The sequence below is a fragment of the Silurus meridionalis genome, chromosome 9 (assembly GCF_014805685.1).
Source record: "Silurus meridionalis isolate SWU-2019-XX chromosome 9, ASM1480568v1, whole genome shotgun sequence".
Taxonomy (NCBI): domain Eukaryota; kingdom Metazoa; phylum Chordata; class Actinopteri; order Siluriformes; family Siluridae; genus Silurus; species Silurus meridionalis.
This window is the reverse complement of record NC_060892.1, coordinates 2,129,665-2,150,751: the sequence shown is the minus strand read 5'-3', so window position 1 is coordinate 2,150,751 and position 21,087 is coordinate 2,129,665. Positions and strand designations below refer to the sequence as shown.

General features: G+C 42.6%; 1 protein-coding gene across 2 annotated transcripts in view; it reads right to left on the bottom strand.

The window, feature by feature from the left end:
- The window catches only part of si:ch211-126j24.1 (phosphofurin acidic cluster sorting protein 2), a 71,423-nt gene that overhangs the window by 44,384 nt on the left and 5,952 nt on the right, over positions 1-21,087 (bottom strand). For both annotated transcript variants that reach the window (XM_046857175.1, XM_046857176.1), the window contains exon 2: positions 430-517. In XM_046857175.1, the coding sequence (XP_046713131.1) occupies positions 430-517 (88 nt within the window). The remainder of the gene's footprint in view (positions 1-429; positions 518-21,087) is intronic.

Sequence of the window (21,087 nt, the reverse complement as noted above, 5' to 3'; positions counted from 1 at the left end):
AACAGGTTTGGATCCTAATACTTATTGCTTAATAGTGTAAATCCAGCTTCACTCTTCCTGGTCGACAGGAGGTGAACCGTGTGATGATGTAAATTAGGACGCGACCGAACTCATTATCGGGTTTAGTGCACGCAATTTCTACGCAATATAAAGCCTGGTTGTGTCTCACACACACGTGACACACACATACACAGTCTATGAAGAATGCTGAGGGCCTCCTGGTGCCTCTGAACTAATCCTCTCAGCATATCCCAGCATGCATCACTTCAGCTCCCACCCCTCACACTCTGCCGTTCCCAGTGAACAAGCTGTCGCCCTGGCAACAGCTCCCGGTTTCCACAGTAGCGTGTGTGAAGGGCCATGCGGATGCACACAAAAGGCGGAGAAGAAACACACAATGGAAACACACACACACTCGCTTTGTCGTACCTGAATCTTCACGGCGATGACCACGGAGTTGAGTTCTCGGTCGAGCTCCTTCAAAACAATCAGCTTCTTCAGGGTGAGGCTGCAGAGCCTGGGAGAGGAGGAAAGGACGAGTGGAGGAGGAGGAGGAGGAGGAGAACGAGGAGGAGAAGGAGGAACGAGAGAAAATAAAAAGGTCATGAGTTTCATTACCATCTACCACCAACACCTGATCCCCCCCCCACACACACACACACACACACACACACACACACACACACACACACACATCCCTCACATCCATCTCCTATAAAATGCTTTCCTTCATTTAAAATCTGACCAAACGTATTGGGACACACGCCTTTGCCAGCCATATGTGGTTCTTCACCAAACTGTTGGAAGCAGACAATTGTACAGAAGGTCTCTGGGCATGAGAGGATAAAATCAATTCACTCGATCTTCTTCGATTAACGCTTCTAAAGCCCACTCCATGAAGATATGGATTGGAGTAAAAGATCTCCTGCCATAAAGCTCTGACCTGAACCCCAGGCCTCCTCACTTTCTCACCCACACCAGTACCTTTACTAACACCCTTGTGGCTGAATGAATCTCCAAACAAACTCCACGAAATCAAGTGGAACATCTTCAGAAGAGTGGAGCTTATTCTAAGAGATAATGGGAATTAAATGTGGAACATGATGTTCAAAAAAGGACCTAGAAAATCTTAAGATCAGAGGTATGAAAAATGTATTTACTATTTTTTTGCACTCAAGGTTGACACTCTGTGTTAACATCAACCAAAACATGTACCGATTTGATTTTTTCGTGAACACCTACACAGTTGCACAACCTGGAGACCAGTAACGGAACGTTTCGCACACGTCACACACACACGCCTCACGTCTACTCTCACACCGTAAACAATAGCGCTGTTGGCACCCGGCCTCATTTCGCAACACAAATCCCACACAACACTCATCGCCTGTCATGTTCTCAACACGATCTTTCCTGCTGAGATCGACATTACGATTCAGATCTCTTATGAGGAACACACGCCTCGCCGATGACGATATCAGTGACTCGACGGTTTCCGTGTCTGCGCTTTTCCGAGCTGCAGATGCCTTTTTCATATTTGAAGTGAGATATAAAGCCGGGTCTGCAGGGAGCTCGTTATCTCTCAGGGTGAGACTGGAGCTCTGCGCTGCAGCTCGGTTTCAGGTGGACGGCAGATGAGACAAAACCACAAGGGGAAAAGCCACAAAGGTGATGTCTCGATTGTGCCACAGTGTGTTGGGACAGCTGACTTTTCCAGTCAGATATGGGTCATCTCCAAAGTGTTTTCCTCCTGAAATAGGAGACCCAAACCTGTTCCAGCATGTCAATGCCCCTTAATCCAGCTCCATGAAGATACGAGGTGGTATCAAAAAGGTTTCAACTAGACTAGCTCTAAAACTAGCTCTCCCAAGACTAGCTCACGGATCTTCACGTTTGTTTTTTGTTCAAACGTCCTATCCATAGTGAACATTTTCATACCACTTTGTATGCTCTACATGGGTTGGAATATCTGCTACAGAGCTCTGACCCTCAACTATTGTGAACAGGATGAATGCTGACTGCACTCCAAGCCTCCTCACCTTACCTAAATCAACACCTAATAAAAAAAAAAGTCTCCTCGAATCATCATTAATCACAGCTGAAACAGTAGAAATGTCCGTTTGAAGACACTGACACATACATCTCTTCATTCTCATCCACACACACACACACACACACACACACACACACACACACACACACACACACACACAGTGCCTTCATAATTAAGAAAGTCTCACTTACTCACTCACAAAGTTGCAAGTATAAACCCACTGAACCCGAAGACTATACACACACATACACACACACACACACACACACACACACACACACACACACACACACACACACAAAGACTAACAGTCACATGGCAACTGTGGGCAAGAAAACTGCATTCACTGCCACCAAAACATCTCTCCCAAACAGAGCAGGCCATTGACAGAGCAACAGGGAGAAATGTTCACGCTAACTCAGCACAAAGCATGGCCACCTGACCGAAACTATTCACCGCTGGACTCTGAGAGGCCCAGAGCGAGCAGATCCAAGTGGAAAGTCTTTAAATCAAAGTGAAAAGAAAAAAAAACCTCAGTCAGTGTGTGGTGTTTAGGAGCAGTGTTCCCACTCTAATGATCCACTGTATTACGTAAGATTTCCCGCAAGTCAGGAGACGCCACTGAGAGTGCCAGGTTTCAGAACCAGAGTCTTTATCAGGACATGACCAGTCATGCTAACACACCAACCGCACTAACACACACACACGCGTGTGCGCTTCTGCTAACAAGAAAAGGTTGGACGATATGAAGAAGAAAAAAACTAGCATAGCATCCATATGCACTATGTGGCTGAATCTTGACACCTGAGCACTCATAATAACTTCTGGGAAGATGTTCCACTGGATTTTGAGGCGGTCCATTAATCCACAAGGGTGTCAGTAAAATTAGGTACCAATGTTCCCGGTCACATTCATCCTGTTCACAATAAAGTTTAAGGTTCAGAGCTCTATATAGCAGGAGATCTTCCACTCCAACCCATATCTCCATGGAGCTGGTTTTAGCTACAAGACATCCACGGGCGGAAAAGCCGGGTGTCCCAATACTTTTGGCCATATAGTGTGTGTTTGTTCGAGATCACTGTTTTGTTTTTTTGGTATCAGGCATTCATTTATAGTGCCATAAGAACGCGACACTTGCTAGCAAACCCGGCTAACGTTTCGCCAAGTGTAATAGTTAGCATACTGGGAATTAGCTCGCTAATCTAACCTGGTTTAGACGATTTAATAATTTACCTGATTGAAAATAAATTGTGGAATATACAGTAATAGGATTTACAATATGATTAAAAAAAAAAGAAACGCAAATGATAATGAAGTCATGAAGCAAAAGAAAAAAACTAGCATGCTAGCATACATATTTTGATTAGAGAGTAACACAGGGAGTACAATGTTAACATGCTCGCTAATAAACAGAGGGACGGGTTCAAATGGCCTGATGTTCAGGCACTTGTTCAAATCACAGAATATCATAACCTCATAACACTAAACACAATGCTAGCTAACTTGGCTACGTCTGTTGCTTATAAACATTTCAGCCAAATGTATTGGGACACCTGGACTTTCCAGCTAGACGTAGTTCTTCCCAAAAGGCATGTAACTGTAATGAAATTGGATGTGCTTGTGTGATTATTTATTTTCAGTACAGCTAGGAGATCCAAGCCTGTTGAAGATATGGTTCTCAAAGATCTCCTGCTATGACCTGGGATGAATGTGAACTCTGTCTGCACCCCAGGACTTTACTAACACCCTTGTGCTGAATGAATCTCCACAAAATCTAGTGGAACATCTTCAGAGAAGAGTGGGAAGATCGAATCTTATGTCCACAAACCTTTGGCCATACAGTGTATGAGATCAACATCCGTGTAATGTCTTCTGTACAATCGGACACGTTTTGCAGTATAACCTGACATTTTTCTCGCACAAACAGCCCTTCACTGCTCGTAACTCCTACACTTCACCGCCTATTTATCCTGAAGACACAGGTGCTCCGTGTTCTTCTGCGCAGATAAAAAATAAAGACGGAGGGTACATCTAATTCATGAAGCTTTCTATTTTCTCTCATTCCTCCTTTTCCTTCTCCACTCATCCTTTCCTCCTCTCCCAGGTTCTGCAGCCTCACCCTGAAGAAGCTGATTGTTTTGAAGGAGCTCGACTGAGAACTCAACTATCATTAGCTTGCAGATCCGGAACAGTGGGAAAAGTCGAAGCCGACTCTCGAATGCCCGGTCACGACGTGATTTGAATCTCAATCAAAAGCAAACTTTTCCGATTTACCTCAGAAACCTCGAGCTGGATTTAAATCACAAATACTCACAGACATCCCTGTCTGCAACTGTGCGCCTGACATCACTTCCTGCTTCACAATCATCACTATATTTCACTTTTATTTCTCTAGTGCAGTAAAGGCCAAAAGACACCATATGGGCTGATAGTGGATTTTACAGATACCGATAGCTAGGTTGCTAACAACAACAAACAAACATAACACTCCATGTAAAATAGTTCTTTATTACCAAAACAATTTTAATCATGAACCGTGAGCATATGCCAAATGAAATAAATATGAATGTATTTATTAATAAATATAATATTATTATAAAAAAGGAATAAATAATCATTATAATATAGCGCTCTCCGTGCAGCACGCATTCTCATGTATAAAAAAAAAAAACAACAGCACATGATGTCAGTGATTCGCCTCTAGAGGCTGCTCTCATAACAACAGCAGATTGGAAGCCAGGAAAAACTATCCGCATGGATTTTTCAACAATACGTGCTGATTAATCGGCACAACCGATGAATCAGTAGAATATTGGATGTCTCTGGATTGCACCAGAATACGTCTATCACCTCAACTAGGAGACCCAAACCTGTTCCTGCGCACAATGCCAGCTCCATAAAGATATGCTTTAAATGGGTTAGAAGATGTGGAAGATCTCCTGCTATAGAGCTCTGACCTCAACCTTATCGAAGAAGATAAATGTGAACACTGTCTGCACTCCAGGCCTCCTTACCTCACATGCATCACTACCCTCGTGGCTAAAAGAATCTCCACAAAGTCTAGTGGAACATCTTCCCAGAAGAGTAGCAAATGGAGACTAAATGTGGAATGGGATGCACAAAAAGAAGCACATAGCAATCTTATGGCCTGGTGTCCACAAACTTTTGTCCATATAGTTTTTAGTTTGCTCAGAAACAGTGATCACTCACTTCACTCAGTCATCACTTCCTCCTCTTTGAATCGGAGACAATAACCGATACGAAACATCTTAAAGATCATGTATGCAGAAGAGGGCAGATGGTGATTTTCAGAAACTGGAGAAATGCAGGACGTCATTGTTGCTGGTGCATAAATAAAATAAATAAATAAATAAATAAATAAATACAATAGATTCAAGAGAACGATAAATATCAACATTTTTTCTCTCTCCCTTAATAAGACAATGAGACGTCCTTCATGATAACGCTGGTTACTTGCAGTCACTGCTTTGTAAAGAGTTTCTTCAAACACTGTGTGACTCATCCAACAGCAGCAACACACACACACACACACACACCGGGGAAAACAAAGACACGAGAAACGCTCCTACGAAGACGGCGTATTGTTTACAAAGCACACGGTATGTCCAAAAGTATTCAGACACCCGACTTCTCCAGCCAGACGTGCTTCTTTTCCAAAACTGTTACCACAAAGTTGGAGGCACACAATTGTTTAGGACATGTTTGGATGTGGTACAAGGTAGTACATTTTCCTCCTCGTTTTGGACAGATCTGAAGGAGAACAAGGTCATACCGTTTACATCAAAATATGAAACTCCACCAAATGTGGACCATCATCCGTTGAGAGTTCTGCAAAGGTTTGGAGAAGAATGATCAAGAGAAAGTTCATGACAAACGATTATTGTCATTGAGTCAATAAGTAGAAAAGGGGTTTTGACAATTTCTCTCATTTGGTGGTCCCCTGACATTTTTTACCATCCAGCTCACTGAACTGCCAAAAGTATTGGGACACATGACCTTTTCAAGAAATATGTGGTTCTTCATCAAACTGTTCGGGATGTGTTTGGACGCCCTAGCGTTACATTTTCCCTTAAATTAAGAGACCCAAACCTGTTCCAGCATGACAATGCTCCTAAAGCCAGCTCCATGAAGACATGCTTTACGTGGACTTGAAAGATGTGAAAGATCTGATTAAGAACGCTGACTGCACCCCCTCCTCACCTCACCTACATCAGTACCTGTCTTTACTAACACCCTCATGGCTCCACATGTAGACTCTGGAATCTAGTGGAACATCTTCCCAGAAGAGTGGAGCGTATTATAACAGAAAAACAGAGACTTAGTGTGGAAATAGGATTCTCAGAACGCTCATTAGAATCTGAATTGATTTTTGAGTTTATCAGCAAATCTGATATTGGATCCTGGTCGGGATAGCTGCGCTGAAAATCTGCAGCGTGTTCAACCAGCTGCACCTGTGAAGAAAAAAAAACCCACAAAAAAAAACCGTGTAATAAATTAACCATTCATTCATGTTGAAGGAACCGATTTATGCTTTGCTGTGCTAAATGTTTAAACAGATGTTCAGGCCTTCAGTCAGCAAACCGCTGCACAACACGGCACAAACCCTGCAACCCTGCTCGCAACCACATCACTGTACTTCCTCCATAAACACACACACACACACACACACACACATCCTGTAGACTGCCACAAAGCCTGTTTTCTTGTCTTATCTATGTGATGCGCCTTCAAGAACTCAGAAGATGAATGAAGTGCAGGAATGAATGATATCCTGCCTGCCCCATTCACCAGGGGATGTACCCAGAACATGCTGACGCATTCGAGTAACACACACACACACACACACACACGCACACACACAATCAGATTTCTGAGCACGCTTGTGAAATGATGAGACTCCTCCCAGGAGTCTGGGTCTGTTCAGGAAAGTGAGGCAGGAGCAGTCGAACACTGACGGTGACAACTGGAGGGTGAAATGATCCCTGTTTAATTAATCACAGCATGACGCCAAAGCACAAATCTGTGCAACTCTATACTCAGAAACCTGCGCTGACCATGTGCTTTTAGGTGCACACTGACTCACACACACACACACACACACACACACACACACACAGACACACACACACACACACACACTGTATGCAGCTGCAGGTCATAAATTCTGCCCACTGTCCTGGTTACAAGCTCGCAAAATACAAGTTCTATAAATACTGAAGAAGTGCTTGTAGCCTACTCCCTCTTCCTCTCTCTCTCTCTCTCTCTGTCTCTCTCTCTCTTTCTGTGTCTCTATCTCTCCATCTCAAAAACACACACACATTTCATAGAAACAAAAGCCATACTCATTAGCATAAATTTGAATATCGCCTATTTTTTAAAGCCAGATATGCTTTCATTCCCCAAAACTGGTACCACAAAAGTTGGAAGCACACACAATTGCCTGGTCACTTGAACTAGAAGACCTGAACTTGTTCCAGCATGACATTGCCCCTGTGCACAAAGCCAGCTCCATAAAGATATGCTTCACATGGGTTGGAAGATCTCCTGTGTGCACCTCAGGCCTCCTCAGCTCACCTACCTGACTTAACTAACACCCTTGTGGCTGAATACATTTCCACAAATCTCCACAAAATCTAGTGGAACCGCTTGTAATGATACGAATCTGATGGCCAGATAAAGATATGCTCTATATGCTTTGAGTGGAGGATCTCCTGCTATAGAGCTCTGAACACAACCCTACTGAACATGAATGTGAAGCTGACTGCACCCCAGGCCTCCTCACCTCGCCTCCATCACGACCTGAATTTCCTAAAACCCTTATGGCTGAATGAATCTTCCAAAAAAAATCTAATGGAACATCTTCCCAGAAGAGTAGCAGTTACTATAGAAACAAAAATACCAATCTGAAGGTCAGGTGTTTAATTTATTGGTCCATTTATAGTACAGATGGAGATTTTAACTATTATAAGTCGTTATAAGAGCAAATGGACAAGATTAGAAATGAGTTTATTAGAGGGACAGTGCATGTTAGACGTTTTGGTGACAAGGTGATGGAGGTGAGTTTGAGATGGTTTGGACATGTGCAGAGGAGGGACATGGGGTATATCAGTAGGAGAATGCTGATGATGGAGCCACCAGGAAAGAGGAAAAGAGGAAGTGCAAGGAGGAGGTTCATGGATGTGGTGAAGGAAGACATGCAGGTAGTTGGTGTGAAAGAGGCAGATGTAGAGGACAGGGTGGTATGGAGACGGATGATCCGATGTGACGCCCCCTAATGGGAGCAGCCGAAAGAAGAAGAAGAAGAAAAGAGCAAATGAAGACTCGGTGTGGAACGGGATGTTCATCAATCTTGTGGTCAGCTGTCCATCTTTTGGTTAAACCTTTTTCTGAGGAAACTTATGTGCTAATACATAATGCGTATTGTAAAATGTCTTTTCGAGAATCGCAATATGATCTTTTTTACACGTTGCCACCATTAGAATTTTGTATATTTACATTTATGGCATTTGGCAGAAACCTGTATCCAGATTGACTTACATTTAACTGAGCAGCTTTGTTGTTAAGGGCCTTGCTCAGGGGCCCAGGCATGTAATAAAAAATATATGTAAAATGACAAATAATAGCCACAAAACCAATAAGAAACATGGATATGGAATGAAAAATGATTGAACAACTATTGAATTTAAATTTAAAAAAATGTAATTTCAAATCAATTCATTTTTATTTGCGCTTTTAACAACGGAAATGGTATCAAAGCAACTTTACACGGATAAAGAGGTAATAAATATACTAGAAACAGTGATTTGGGCGGTCCAAGCACCCGCCACTCGCAGCAACCCGAAGGGCAGCTGTTTCCAGCAGCATCAAACACTAAACAAACTGTTTCATCATCTAATCATTGTGGTTACGGTTTGAAACCTTTCCTCATCCTTTCATTATCGAGATCTCTCACAGACTCCGTAACCATATTACAATCGTTTAATGTAAAAGAGCTGCGAGCCAAGAGTCATTTATAGCAGCGGTGCAGACTGCACGCGGCTCAATGTGTAAGCGAAATGCAGTAATCGCTGGTGTCTGCTCCGTAATGGCTCTCTAAAAAGCACAGTTTAGCTTCTCGGCTCTCCTTCACCCCGCTGTAATGGGTCAGATTGATCGACTTTGGCTGAAATGACGACAGTGACTGGCCTGCTAATGTGATTGTGCTCTGGTGTTAAAGCCTGAGGGCTGCACTGCATCCGATTCCCATTCACAGAATTTGGGGACAGGATTAGAGTAGAAGGTCAAAACTGGGGTAAAGAACACTGTTTCGGAATACTGATTTAGACTTTTCATTAGATGAAAGGTTTAGTAGCTACACTTCAGACTGCGTGTAGGGGATCACTTTTGAACATTGGTGATGAAAGCAAGGGTTCGGAATCGGCCGTGCTGTCTGGATAGGGTGGAGAGATGTTCTCATTTACAGCTAGAGTAACCAATCATTGATGGAAGAGATCATGTCAAACACTTTTCACCTTTAAGAGCTGAATCGTGACGATCTCAGAGGAAGTGCATAATAGTACGGTTGGTATGTGCTTCTTTCTGAACATTTCATTCCACATTTAGTCCCCATTTGCTCTTGTAATATCTAGGGGTCAAACAATGGATTTTAACGATACAGATATCTATGTTGGTTAGCAGAACTTTTCAGACGCTACCCGGAAAAACTATCTGTATGGATTTTTGCCAAGTTACAGCAATTATCTGTGCTGATTAATCAGCAAAACCGATGAATCGATTGACCTCTAATAAGAAGCTTCACTCTTCTTGGTTTGATGTTCCACTAGATTTTGTGGAGATTTGTGGAGATTTAATAGGGTGGGAGCTCTATAGCAGGAGATCTTCTACTCCATCCCATGTGTAGCATATCTTCATGGAGCTGGCTTTAGAGATATTATCATGCTGGAACAGTTTTGGGTCTCCTATTTGAAGGGAAAATGAAATGCCAGGGCATCCAAACGCGTCCTACACGTCAACAAGTTTGTGGTGGAACCACATACGGGTGAAAAAAAGCCGGGTGTCCAAATACTTTTGGCAGTATAGTGTAGAGGTTCTGAATGGTAAAAAAAAACCTCAATGATCTTTTGTCATAAACTGTTAGATCTGTCCATAATGAGGACTACTTTTTTTTTGCACTCTGCAAAATGGACAGATGTTCTGCCAAAGAAACGTTGCTCATCGGCGAACTCCTCCCGAAAGGAAACAGCAGAGATATCATAATGTTTCTAAGCGTCAGCTGTAAAAATATTGGATGTGCTGAAGATCGCAGTTTATAAACATGAGTCATGAGAGGATGGGATGAGCTTGTTACAGGCAGAGCGATGAAGCTTTCTTGTAAGACCCTCGGGCGTTATCGCGAGATCTATCTGTTAAAACTACGAGCGGGAATCTCTGAACCGCCTGGCAGCTGTTAAACAGAGCCCTCCTCGGATCTTTCTTATACCTCAGTTCAGGCATTTCCTGTTCAGGAATCCCTGCCAGATACAGCAGGAACAGCGCCAGGGCTCTTATTCTAAACACCAGTCAGGCACATGGGCAATCACGATCGTAAAAATAGGACAGTAGTAATCAGCAGTGTAGAATTCCTACGTGATGTTTGGGTGGTTCAAGATGAACGCCATATAGAACCAATTGGACCAATTATGTGGGTTTTTAACATTCCATTCCACATTGTCTCCATTTGCTCTTATAATAACCTCCACTCTTCTGGGAAGATGTTCCACTAGATTTTGTGGATATTTTTTGGAGATTCATTCAGCCAAAAGGGCGATAGGAAAGGAAGGTACTGATGTAGGTGAGAAAGTGAGAAAGCCAGTCAAAGTTCACACTCATCCGGTTTAAGTCCAGTTGAACTCCTAGTTCAAGTCAAGGGAAAATGTAATGCTTGAGCATCCAAAAACATCCGTAACTCTGTGGTAACCATTTGGGGAAGAACCACTTTTTTTCCATTCCCATTTATGGAATATGGTAGATGCCCTTATCTAGTGCAACTTCTACATGGCTGGAAAAGTCGGTGTCCCAACACTTTTGCCCTACAGCAACTTATAACCTGCACGAGTGTGTGACGCAGGTATGAAGTCACAGGAAAATCTGAACAAGTGTCTCAAGCGATTCCTCGGAACAACCTGCTGCTACGTGTGGGTGTGAGGTTTCTTCAGTTCCTCAATCACAACTTTTAGTTCCTACCTACAATTAGTTCTCCTTTACCTTGAAAAAAAAACCAAACACAAAACTTTAAAGAAGTAGGTTGGTTCCTCTGATGAGCACATGTACACTTTGCTCTATGTCTAACTGCTTGTCTTCACCCGTTTGTCCTCATAAACTTACAGTTTGGGTTATGAAAAAAAGCGATAGACACGTTGGTCTCCCATAAACTGCTGCCACAAAGTTGTGCACAAAGTGAGCTCCATAAAAACATGGTAAAATTGGAGTGTCCCGAACAGAGCCCTGATCTCCTCAACCCCACTAAACACCTCTGGGATGAGTTCGAGAACCAAGCGCATGCCAGACCTCTTCACTTAACATCAGCCCTGGGCTCACCATGAGGTGGACTGAGAACAAATTCTCACCTCCCCACTTTAAAATCTAACCTCCATTATTTCCACGAAGAGTGGAGCTTTTTATAACAGCAAATTGGGAATAAGCCTGGAATGAGATGTTCTTTGCTAATCACGTATGCATGAAGGAACCATCCTGAGAACCATGTATAAAGCTTGCAGTTAAAAGCCCCATAAAAAGCCTGACTTCAAGTCTCGAAAATCACAAGCAGAAACTTTTAGAAGTTTAATACCTCCACTAAAATGGAAAAAAGAAAATTGGAACGTTCCTGTGCACAAAGCCAGCTCCATGAAGATATGGGTTGGAGTGGAAGATCTCCTGCTACAGGGCTCTGAACTCCTATTCACCAGGATTCCTTTTTTCACGCTGACTGTGATTCCGGGGCCCCTGGGCACGGCCCTTGGGGGGTTCAGTGGGTAAGATGTTGGACTTCTGATCGAAAGGTGTTGAATTTAAATCCCAGCACCACCCAGACACCATTGTTGGGCCCTTGAAAAAAGCCCTCAAATCCAAAACAGAGCGTGCGCTCGACCCTGATTGGTGAAACCAGTCACGTTTTTATTCACTTTTAAATAAGAAGTAACGACAAAATGTATTTGAGTAAAAAGTGAGAAACTCGACTTTGAAATGTAGCGAATTTAAAGTAAACGTCTCCCCAAATGGAAACACTTCAGTAAAATACAGATTAAAAAAAGCTACGGATTACATTTAGTTCCTTACTGTCCACTGCTGTGTAAATGTTCTGCTCAGGTGTCCATAAACTTTTGGAAATATACAGTCTATTGTAATTAGATTAACAGTGTGCTATATGATAATGTGGTTATACAGTATGATTACACAATGTCGCTGCTATAGACTGAACTCTCAGGCCGCTGGAGGATTGCGTTACTGTGATCCTGTGTTATAACATTCGCACGTGAGCGGTTTACGTGAAACGCTAAAACCCTGAGTAGGAGGAAACGGATTAGGCGTCTGACAAACGGCTCTACATGCGGCTCAATCGTTCGATCCACACGTCCGTCGGCGTGCGTTTCTGTCTGGATACCTGTACTACTTTCATTTCCCTCTTCTTTAAAGGGTTACGGTGCTTTTTTTAAACACGTGTGAGACGCCATGATGTCATCTCCTGCCCTCGTTCCGGGTTCCTCGAATCTGCAAATCGAGAGAACGGAAGGAACATGCGTGTTTGTGGTATCGCGGTTTCACGAAGCCTTAACCAGAACGCCGTATGCAGTGACGCACGCTCGCCTCTTCCTGGCGCACACGCGCTTGTTTATCACCGCTTCAGTTAAGGGCAGGGAGATTGTTTTTCGAGCGGCTCTGCTCCAAGCCCAGCAGCTGTCTCCTCATGCTTGGGATCGCAGCATCAGCTGTGTTTCAGATGTCTCTAGCGTTCTCCTGCACTTCGACTGCGGACTGCATACCACGTGCTTTTCACGTGAACATGATTTTGAGGCTCGAAAAGAAGCAATCTGGAGTTTGAACCCCAGAACCTGCCACTGCTGGGCCCCTGAGAATGGCCCTTTACCCCAAATCGCTTTGGATTGGGGCACCAGCCAGATGGCAGAGATGTAATAAATGTAAGACAGTCGGTTTATGTCTCGACTTACTATATTTTATAGAAGTTACGATGGGATCTTCTCAAAATTCTCTATTACTGCTATTTCCCCTGTTGGCCATCGATTGTAAGTGACGGCACTTCGTAATACAAACACGCCCAATGATATAGTCCCGCCCCTGACACTTGATTCACAGCTATCCGTGTAAAGCATCAGCAACGCAAATGCAAAAGGATTCGCGAATTCCGTTCGAGCAAAGCAAAAGTGGTAATTAATATCGTTACTTAAATATGTCGTAGCCGGTAAGACGCGGGAAAAAAGAGGATCGTTTTTAGACGTTTATGTAGCTGGAATGGTGTAGACGCAGCCTTAAAGAACGGTGAAATGTATGCAGCAGTATACCGTAATCTCTTAATAATTTCACTTCTTACACTAGATAACTGAGCAAAACAATACAGTTTGATTTACCGTACTTTATAAACTTTACAGTATATATTTATGTATGTGGCTGTGGTTTGTGAGTGGTGGGCGGAGCTAATGCTACTACGTTTGCATGCCGCACAAAACGTAAAGTATATGCAGTTTTGTTGTATATCTATTGTCATCGTGAGATCGAAAAATCCTACGTCAAAATCTAAGTGTGTGTGTGTGTGGTGACTCTGTAAACAGAGCAGTAGAGCCTGAAAGCCCGCTGATCTTTATATAAATGAACAAATACTTGTTGACTCAGCAGACTGCGCCCTGGTGTGTCTCCGTCGCGCAAAGGCCAAGTTCATGCCCCCAACACACACACACACACACACACTCACACACACAGCTGGGCATGCTCCCACTGGACCAACTTTCTCTCACTAACACTCACACATGCACCGACCTATCAGCAGGAAATGATTCACGCAGGAAGTGATGTCGATTGTGCCACACACTCCCTGGCTAACATGCGCCGGAGTGATGTCATGCTTCACTCAACAATGTACTGTAATGAAAGTCAACACAACACACAAAGCAATCGCACAACAGTCCAAATCCAGCACCGGCTCTTATTCCTTAGTAGTAGTCGAAGGGGGTAAAGGCGTCTCCCAAATGCCAGGAATGTAAATGTCTGATTGTACACAGAGAATGCTGACTAACACACAGGGAATTATGGGATACACTGGGAAACATGATTCTACACAAAAGCTCCACACACGGTTTTTATCCGTTGCTGTTTACTTTCATACAATACGACGTCTTAATCAATACCGTATTATGATACTGTACAAATATTCACTGGACAAAAAGTATTGGGACACGTGACTTCTACAACCGTACGAGGTTCTTCACCAAACTGCTAAGACAAAGCTGGAGGCACAAGATTGTATTAGATGTTTTTTGGACAAGCATGAATTTCTCCCTTCTCTTTAAACTAGAACACCCGAACATGTTCTGGCCAGCTCCATGAAGATATGTTTCACATGTGGATGGAAGATGTGGGAGATCTCCAGCTATAGGGCACCCCAGACCTCCTCACCTCACCTGCATCAGTACCTAACCTTACTAACACCTTTGTGTCTCCTTAAATCTCCACAAAATCTAGTGAAACATCTCAGAGAAACTGGGAAGGTTAATTCAAATTCTAATTACTGATGAATAATGATTATCCAGTGGTATTCCTTATTTAAGAACCTGTTTGGATATTATCAAATGATCATTCTCGCGTGATCTCCCAGATCTTCTCACACGCTGCCTCATGAGACAACAATGTGAGGACAGCACAATCCTGTGGCTTAGCCTCCATCGCTCGTGGTTTCTGGTCCTTCTTGACATCCGAGCAGCTTTCCTGCGACTCTCTGCCTGTGTTGCGGTTGAGCTAATTGTAGAACATTAAGCTTCTTAGGTGGCTTCCGTTACGCCTGAGGTCCACCACTGACCCAGAAACAGTGTGTGTGTTGTGCACTGAACATCCACACTCACCCAGCAGTGACTACATGACAGTGCTGACAGGACAGGGCTAGGACACGGATTTATGGAAGCTAACAACCTCTCACTCTCACACACACACACACACACACACACACACACACACACACAAACAGAAAGTGATAAACCTCTGATGTTGTCACTTCAAAGCTTTACTCCAAAAGCACTTCTCCAGATAAAATACACAGAGAAACAAAACACACACTGACATACAAATACACACAGACACAAATAAACACACATACAAGTACACACAGACATACAAGAACATACATACAGACACACACATGTACACACAGACTCAAGACATACATACATACAGACATACACACAAACACAAGACATCCATACAGACACACATATACACAGACACACAGACACACAGACACACACATATACACACAGACTCAAGACATATACACAGACACACATATACACACAGACTCAAGACATACACACATACACACATATACACACAGACTCAAGACATACACACAGACACACACATATACACACAGACTCAAGACATACATACAGACACACACAGACACACAGACAGACACATACACAGACTCAAGACATTCATACAGACACACATATACACACAGACATACAAGAACATACATACAGACACATATACACACAGACTCAAGACATATATACATACAGACATACACACAAACACAAGACATACATACAGACACACATACACACAGACTCAAGACATACACACAGACACACATATACACACAGACTCAAGACATACACACAGACACACACATATACACACAGACTCAAGACATACATACAGACACACAGACACACACAGACAGACACATACACACAGACTCAAGACATCCATACAGACACATATACACACAGACATACAAGAACATACATACAGACACACATATACACACAGACTCAAGACATACACACAGACACACATATACACACAGAATCAAAACATACACACAGACACACACATATACACACAAACACAAGACATACTGTACATACAGACACACATATACACAAAGAATCAAAACATACACACAGACACACACATATACACACAGACTCAAGACATACACACAGACACACACATATCCACACAGACTCAAGACATACACAGACACACACATACACACAGACTCAAGACATACATACAGACACACACAGACAGACACATACACACAGACTCAAGACATCCATACAGACACACATATACACACAGAATCAAGACATACACACAGACACACACATACACACAGGCTCAAGACATACACACACAGACAGACACATACACACAGACTCAAGACATACATACAGACACACACATATACACACAGACACACACACAGACTCAAGACATCCATACAGACACACATATACACACAGACTCAAGACATACATACACACACATATACACACAGACACACATAAACACAGACTCAAGACATCCATACAGACACACACATACACACAGACTCAAGACATCCATACAGACACACATATACACACAGACTCAACATCCATACAGACACACAGACACACAGACACACACATATACACACAGACTCAAGAAATACATACAGACACACACATATACACACAGACTCAAGAAATACATACAGACACACACATATACACACAGACTTAACATCCATACAGACACACATATACACACAGACACACACAGATACACACAGACTCAAGATATACATACAGACACACACATACACACATATACACACAGACATCAACACACACATGCAGAGACCCACACACACACACACACACACACACACACACACACACATAAATGCACGGAAATATAGAGACACACACATACATAGACATCAACACATATATACAAACAGACACACATATACACAGACACAACACAAAAACACACACAGATACACACAGACACAACGCGGACATGCACATACACACAGACACACCACTAAAACACACATACACAAACACACACTAATGCTCTTTCATTTGGCATCAAAGTCAGAAAAGGGACAAGCACTCTCTGAGTTTTCCTGACATGAATAAGGAATGCAACCCAACACTAACACCTTCAGACAACACTTTCACATCAACAGAGTGATAAACAAAATGAGAGAGAAAAAGAGAGAGAGAGAGAGAGAGAGAGAGAGAGAGGTGATCATTCCGTTCTGATCCAGCTGTTTAGTGTCAGAGTGCTCTCTCTTTATACACGACTCTTTCACTCCCTCTCTCCTTTTCTCTTGGGGAATTCTCTGATAAAAGCCAGGGACTCTCCCTGCCTACACACACACACACACACACACACACACACACACACACACACACACACACACACACACACACACAGCTGGTGGGGAGATCCAGAGGAAATGGCTCCACTGAGCTCTTTCCTGCAGAGGAAACGGTTCATGTGGAAACCAGGACGTATGTTTTTCTCCACCTGCTGAATCCCGACACACAAACACGGCTACGTCTGTATAAGAAGCAAGCGAGATATTTCTCCACACCACACACTTCACTATCAATCTGAACAGTATACACTCAAACCAAAAGTACCAAACGTTTGTGGACATACGAGCATAAGAAATGAATGTGCTCCTTTTTGAACATCTCAGTCTTCATTTACTCTTACAGTGACCTCCACTCTTCTGGGAAGACGTTCCAATAGATGCTGTGGAGATGTTTTCACACACAAGGGTTTTAGAAAAGTTCATTAGTAAAACCAGAGGCACACAGAATTGGGAAACAAGTATTGGGACTCCTGACTTTTCCACCCATATGTGGTTCTTCTCAAAACTTGGACTCACGCAATTGTACTTAATCTTGAGGTTGAGGATGAGGTTCAAAGTAGTAAACTTTCCCTTCAGTTGAATTAGGAGCCACAAATCTGTTCCATTATGACACAAAGTGCACAAAGAAGCACCAGCTCCATGAAGATGTGCTTTACATGAGTGTGGAGATCTTGGAAGATCTTCAGTGGTCTGCTATAGAGACCGGGAACACCTTTTGGGATGAACGCTGACTGCACCCCCAGGCCTTCTCACTTTCCCACCTTCATCAGTACTTTAATAACACTCTTGTGTCCGAACAAATCTCCACAGAAATCTCCGAAAAAATCTAGTGGAACATCTTCTGAGAAGAGTGGAGGTGATTAGAATGGGGAGATGTGGACAGATTTTCTCAGTTCACACTCTCTGTAAACCACCTACGGCAATGATGAAGAACAAATCTTTCTAACATTGTTTTCGGAATGGGAAGCTCTTCTCCTTGATGAAGCCGAGTTCTGATTCATGATGATTGATTTCCGGCTGGTTCTCGACGTGCGAGTTTTAACGAGCGAAGAAGAATGGAAACAAACAGCAGGGTGTGAGTGGTTTTCAGGCATCATTTCATCATCTGTCAGAACTAGGAGATGTTTCAACATTTCTTCTCGTGTGTTAGGACAATGTGAGAAGATCTACAGTATTAGCCTGGTGTCTAGTTTCAGAAAATTACTCACTTGTTGTTATAATGATCTTCACTCTTCGGAGAAGATGTTCCAGTAGATTCTCACACTGATGATCTTTTCATAAATGCTCCACCAAGAACACTATATATTTTCTTACTGAATTCAAACTAAATACTCCAATGCTAAACGAATCAAAAGTTTGTGGATCCTTTTCCACATTTAATCTCCATTTCCCATTAGAATGAGCTCCACTCCTTTGAGAAGATGCTCAGCTAGATTTTGTGGAGTTTTTGTGGAGATTCGTTCACAAGGGTGCGAGTCAAGTCAGGTACTGATGTAAGTGAGAAAGTGAGAAGGTTCACTCAGTGTTCATCCCAAAGCTGTTCTGCTCTCCACAGCAGGTTTCAGAAGAACCGCATCTGGCTGGAAAAGTCAGGCGTCCCAATACTTGTAAATGAAATTTGTCTCCTGCAGAGACGAGACTGAGGTCTTATTCCCTCACTGATATGAGTGACTCCTGTTTGGTCACATTCTAAATGAGTTTCTGAGGTAACAGGTTTTTTTTTCTTTTTCTTTGTACATAAAAATGCGATATAAAGTCACAGTGATTCTCAGTGATAACACACACACACACACACACACACACACACAGACACACACACAAACGCACAAACACGCAAACACATGCCCAGTACAGATGGAGATAATGAAAATTTGGAAAACACTGGTCTATTTTCCGTTAACGAAGTTCCCTCGCTACAACAGCTTATCTTTAGATAAAACTTGGTTTTCTTCACAAACTGTTCCACAAAGCTGGACGTCTGTGGTTGCAGTAGCAAAGTTTTGTCTTCAACTAGCAAACCTGTTCCAGCATTGACTTTACTAGCACCCTTATAGCTGAAGGAATCTCCCGAAAATCTCCACAAAACATAGTGGAACATCTACCCAGAAGTGTGGAGCTTATACTAAGGGAACAAATGTGAAAAGGGATAAAAAAAAAAAAAAAAGAAGCACATAACAATGGCAGGTCAGGTGTCCAAAAACATTTGGTCAATAGCATTGTTAGCATTCAATTCAGTAATAATGTGCAGACATGGTGGTTGGTGAAGCAGTTTTGAAAAGATATTGATCGATGTTCTCAATGAATTCTGGCTAATGTCTAGCCGGCTAGTGCCTTGCTAATGCTACTTTGTCTTTTGGTTAGCTTGTTGCTAAGCTGCTCGCTCATGTTCGCTCTTTTTCCCGTACTGCAATTTCAGTCGATGTTTGTGCGAGTGTTTGAAGTTTAGAAATAGAACATTAACAGCTACTAAATTAGCATTTATTTTATAGCAGTTTTTGTATAACAAATGCAGCACACGCTCCAGAACACAGGGGGCGCTGTATTGCTGTGCAAGATCACTATTTTGAAGGTGAAAAGCTTTTTGATACCCCCTCGTATAACCTGCTTGAACCGGGTTTACCTTTTACAGTTTATCTGGTTTAGATCGTTGGTGTAAGAACGTGTAACGTGACATGGTCGCCAGTTTACAGCCATGACGACCAGATCCGGTCTTCTGAAATCCAACGGATAAGATGGCGGAACAGGATTACGCAAACCTCTTATTATAGCTACAAATACGAGAGCCGAAAATGATGAATTATGGCATTGGAGAGAATGTTTTTTGATGACGCAGCAGAAAAATGAAGCTATCTGAACACATCAGCAGATGAATTATAGCTTTGTTCTTCCTCATTTCATGAAACACAGAATTCTCCGTTATTGCCAGTTCGGTTGTTTTTTTTTTTTCCTTCTCCCTCCATCAGTTCTCCAACACTGGTACTATTACACAGATGGCATGTTACAGCCTTTTAGGAGACCCAAATCTGTTCCAGCTTCCAGCTTGATGCAGGATGAATCTACTATATGCTAAACTTGAGGGATGAGGAAGCTCAGATCTTTCAATATTGAACCTCTGATCAGAAAGTTGCAAGTTCAAATCCCACTACCACTGCTGGGCCCTTGAGCAAGGCCCTCAACCCTCAACTGCTCAGTTGTATGACTGAGATCATTGTAAATTGCTCTGGATCAGGGAATAAATGTGTGGATTTAAATCTCAGCTCACAATCTGGTATTGTTATTGTTTTTTTGTATTACTATTATTATTATTATTATTATTATTATTATTAGAAAAGAGCCATTATGAGGACGAGTCAAACACCTTCAGGGCATGTGGTTACTCAGTGGTTAAGTCTCTCGGTTTCTGCTCAGAAGGCCAGGGGTTCAAGCCCCAGTAGCCCCGGTGTCTATCACCCTTGGGAAAAAAAGCAGATTTTGTGTTGTTTTCAGAGGGTTTGTACTGGTTTAAGAAAAGGAATTACAAGTTGGAACTTTGCCTCGAATGCAGCATTAATCAAACCCATATTTCTTCAAGCAGGAAAATCCCCCCAAA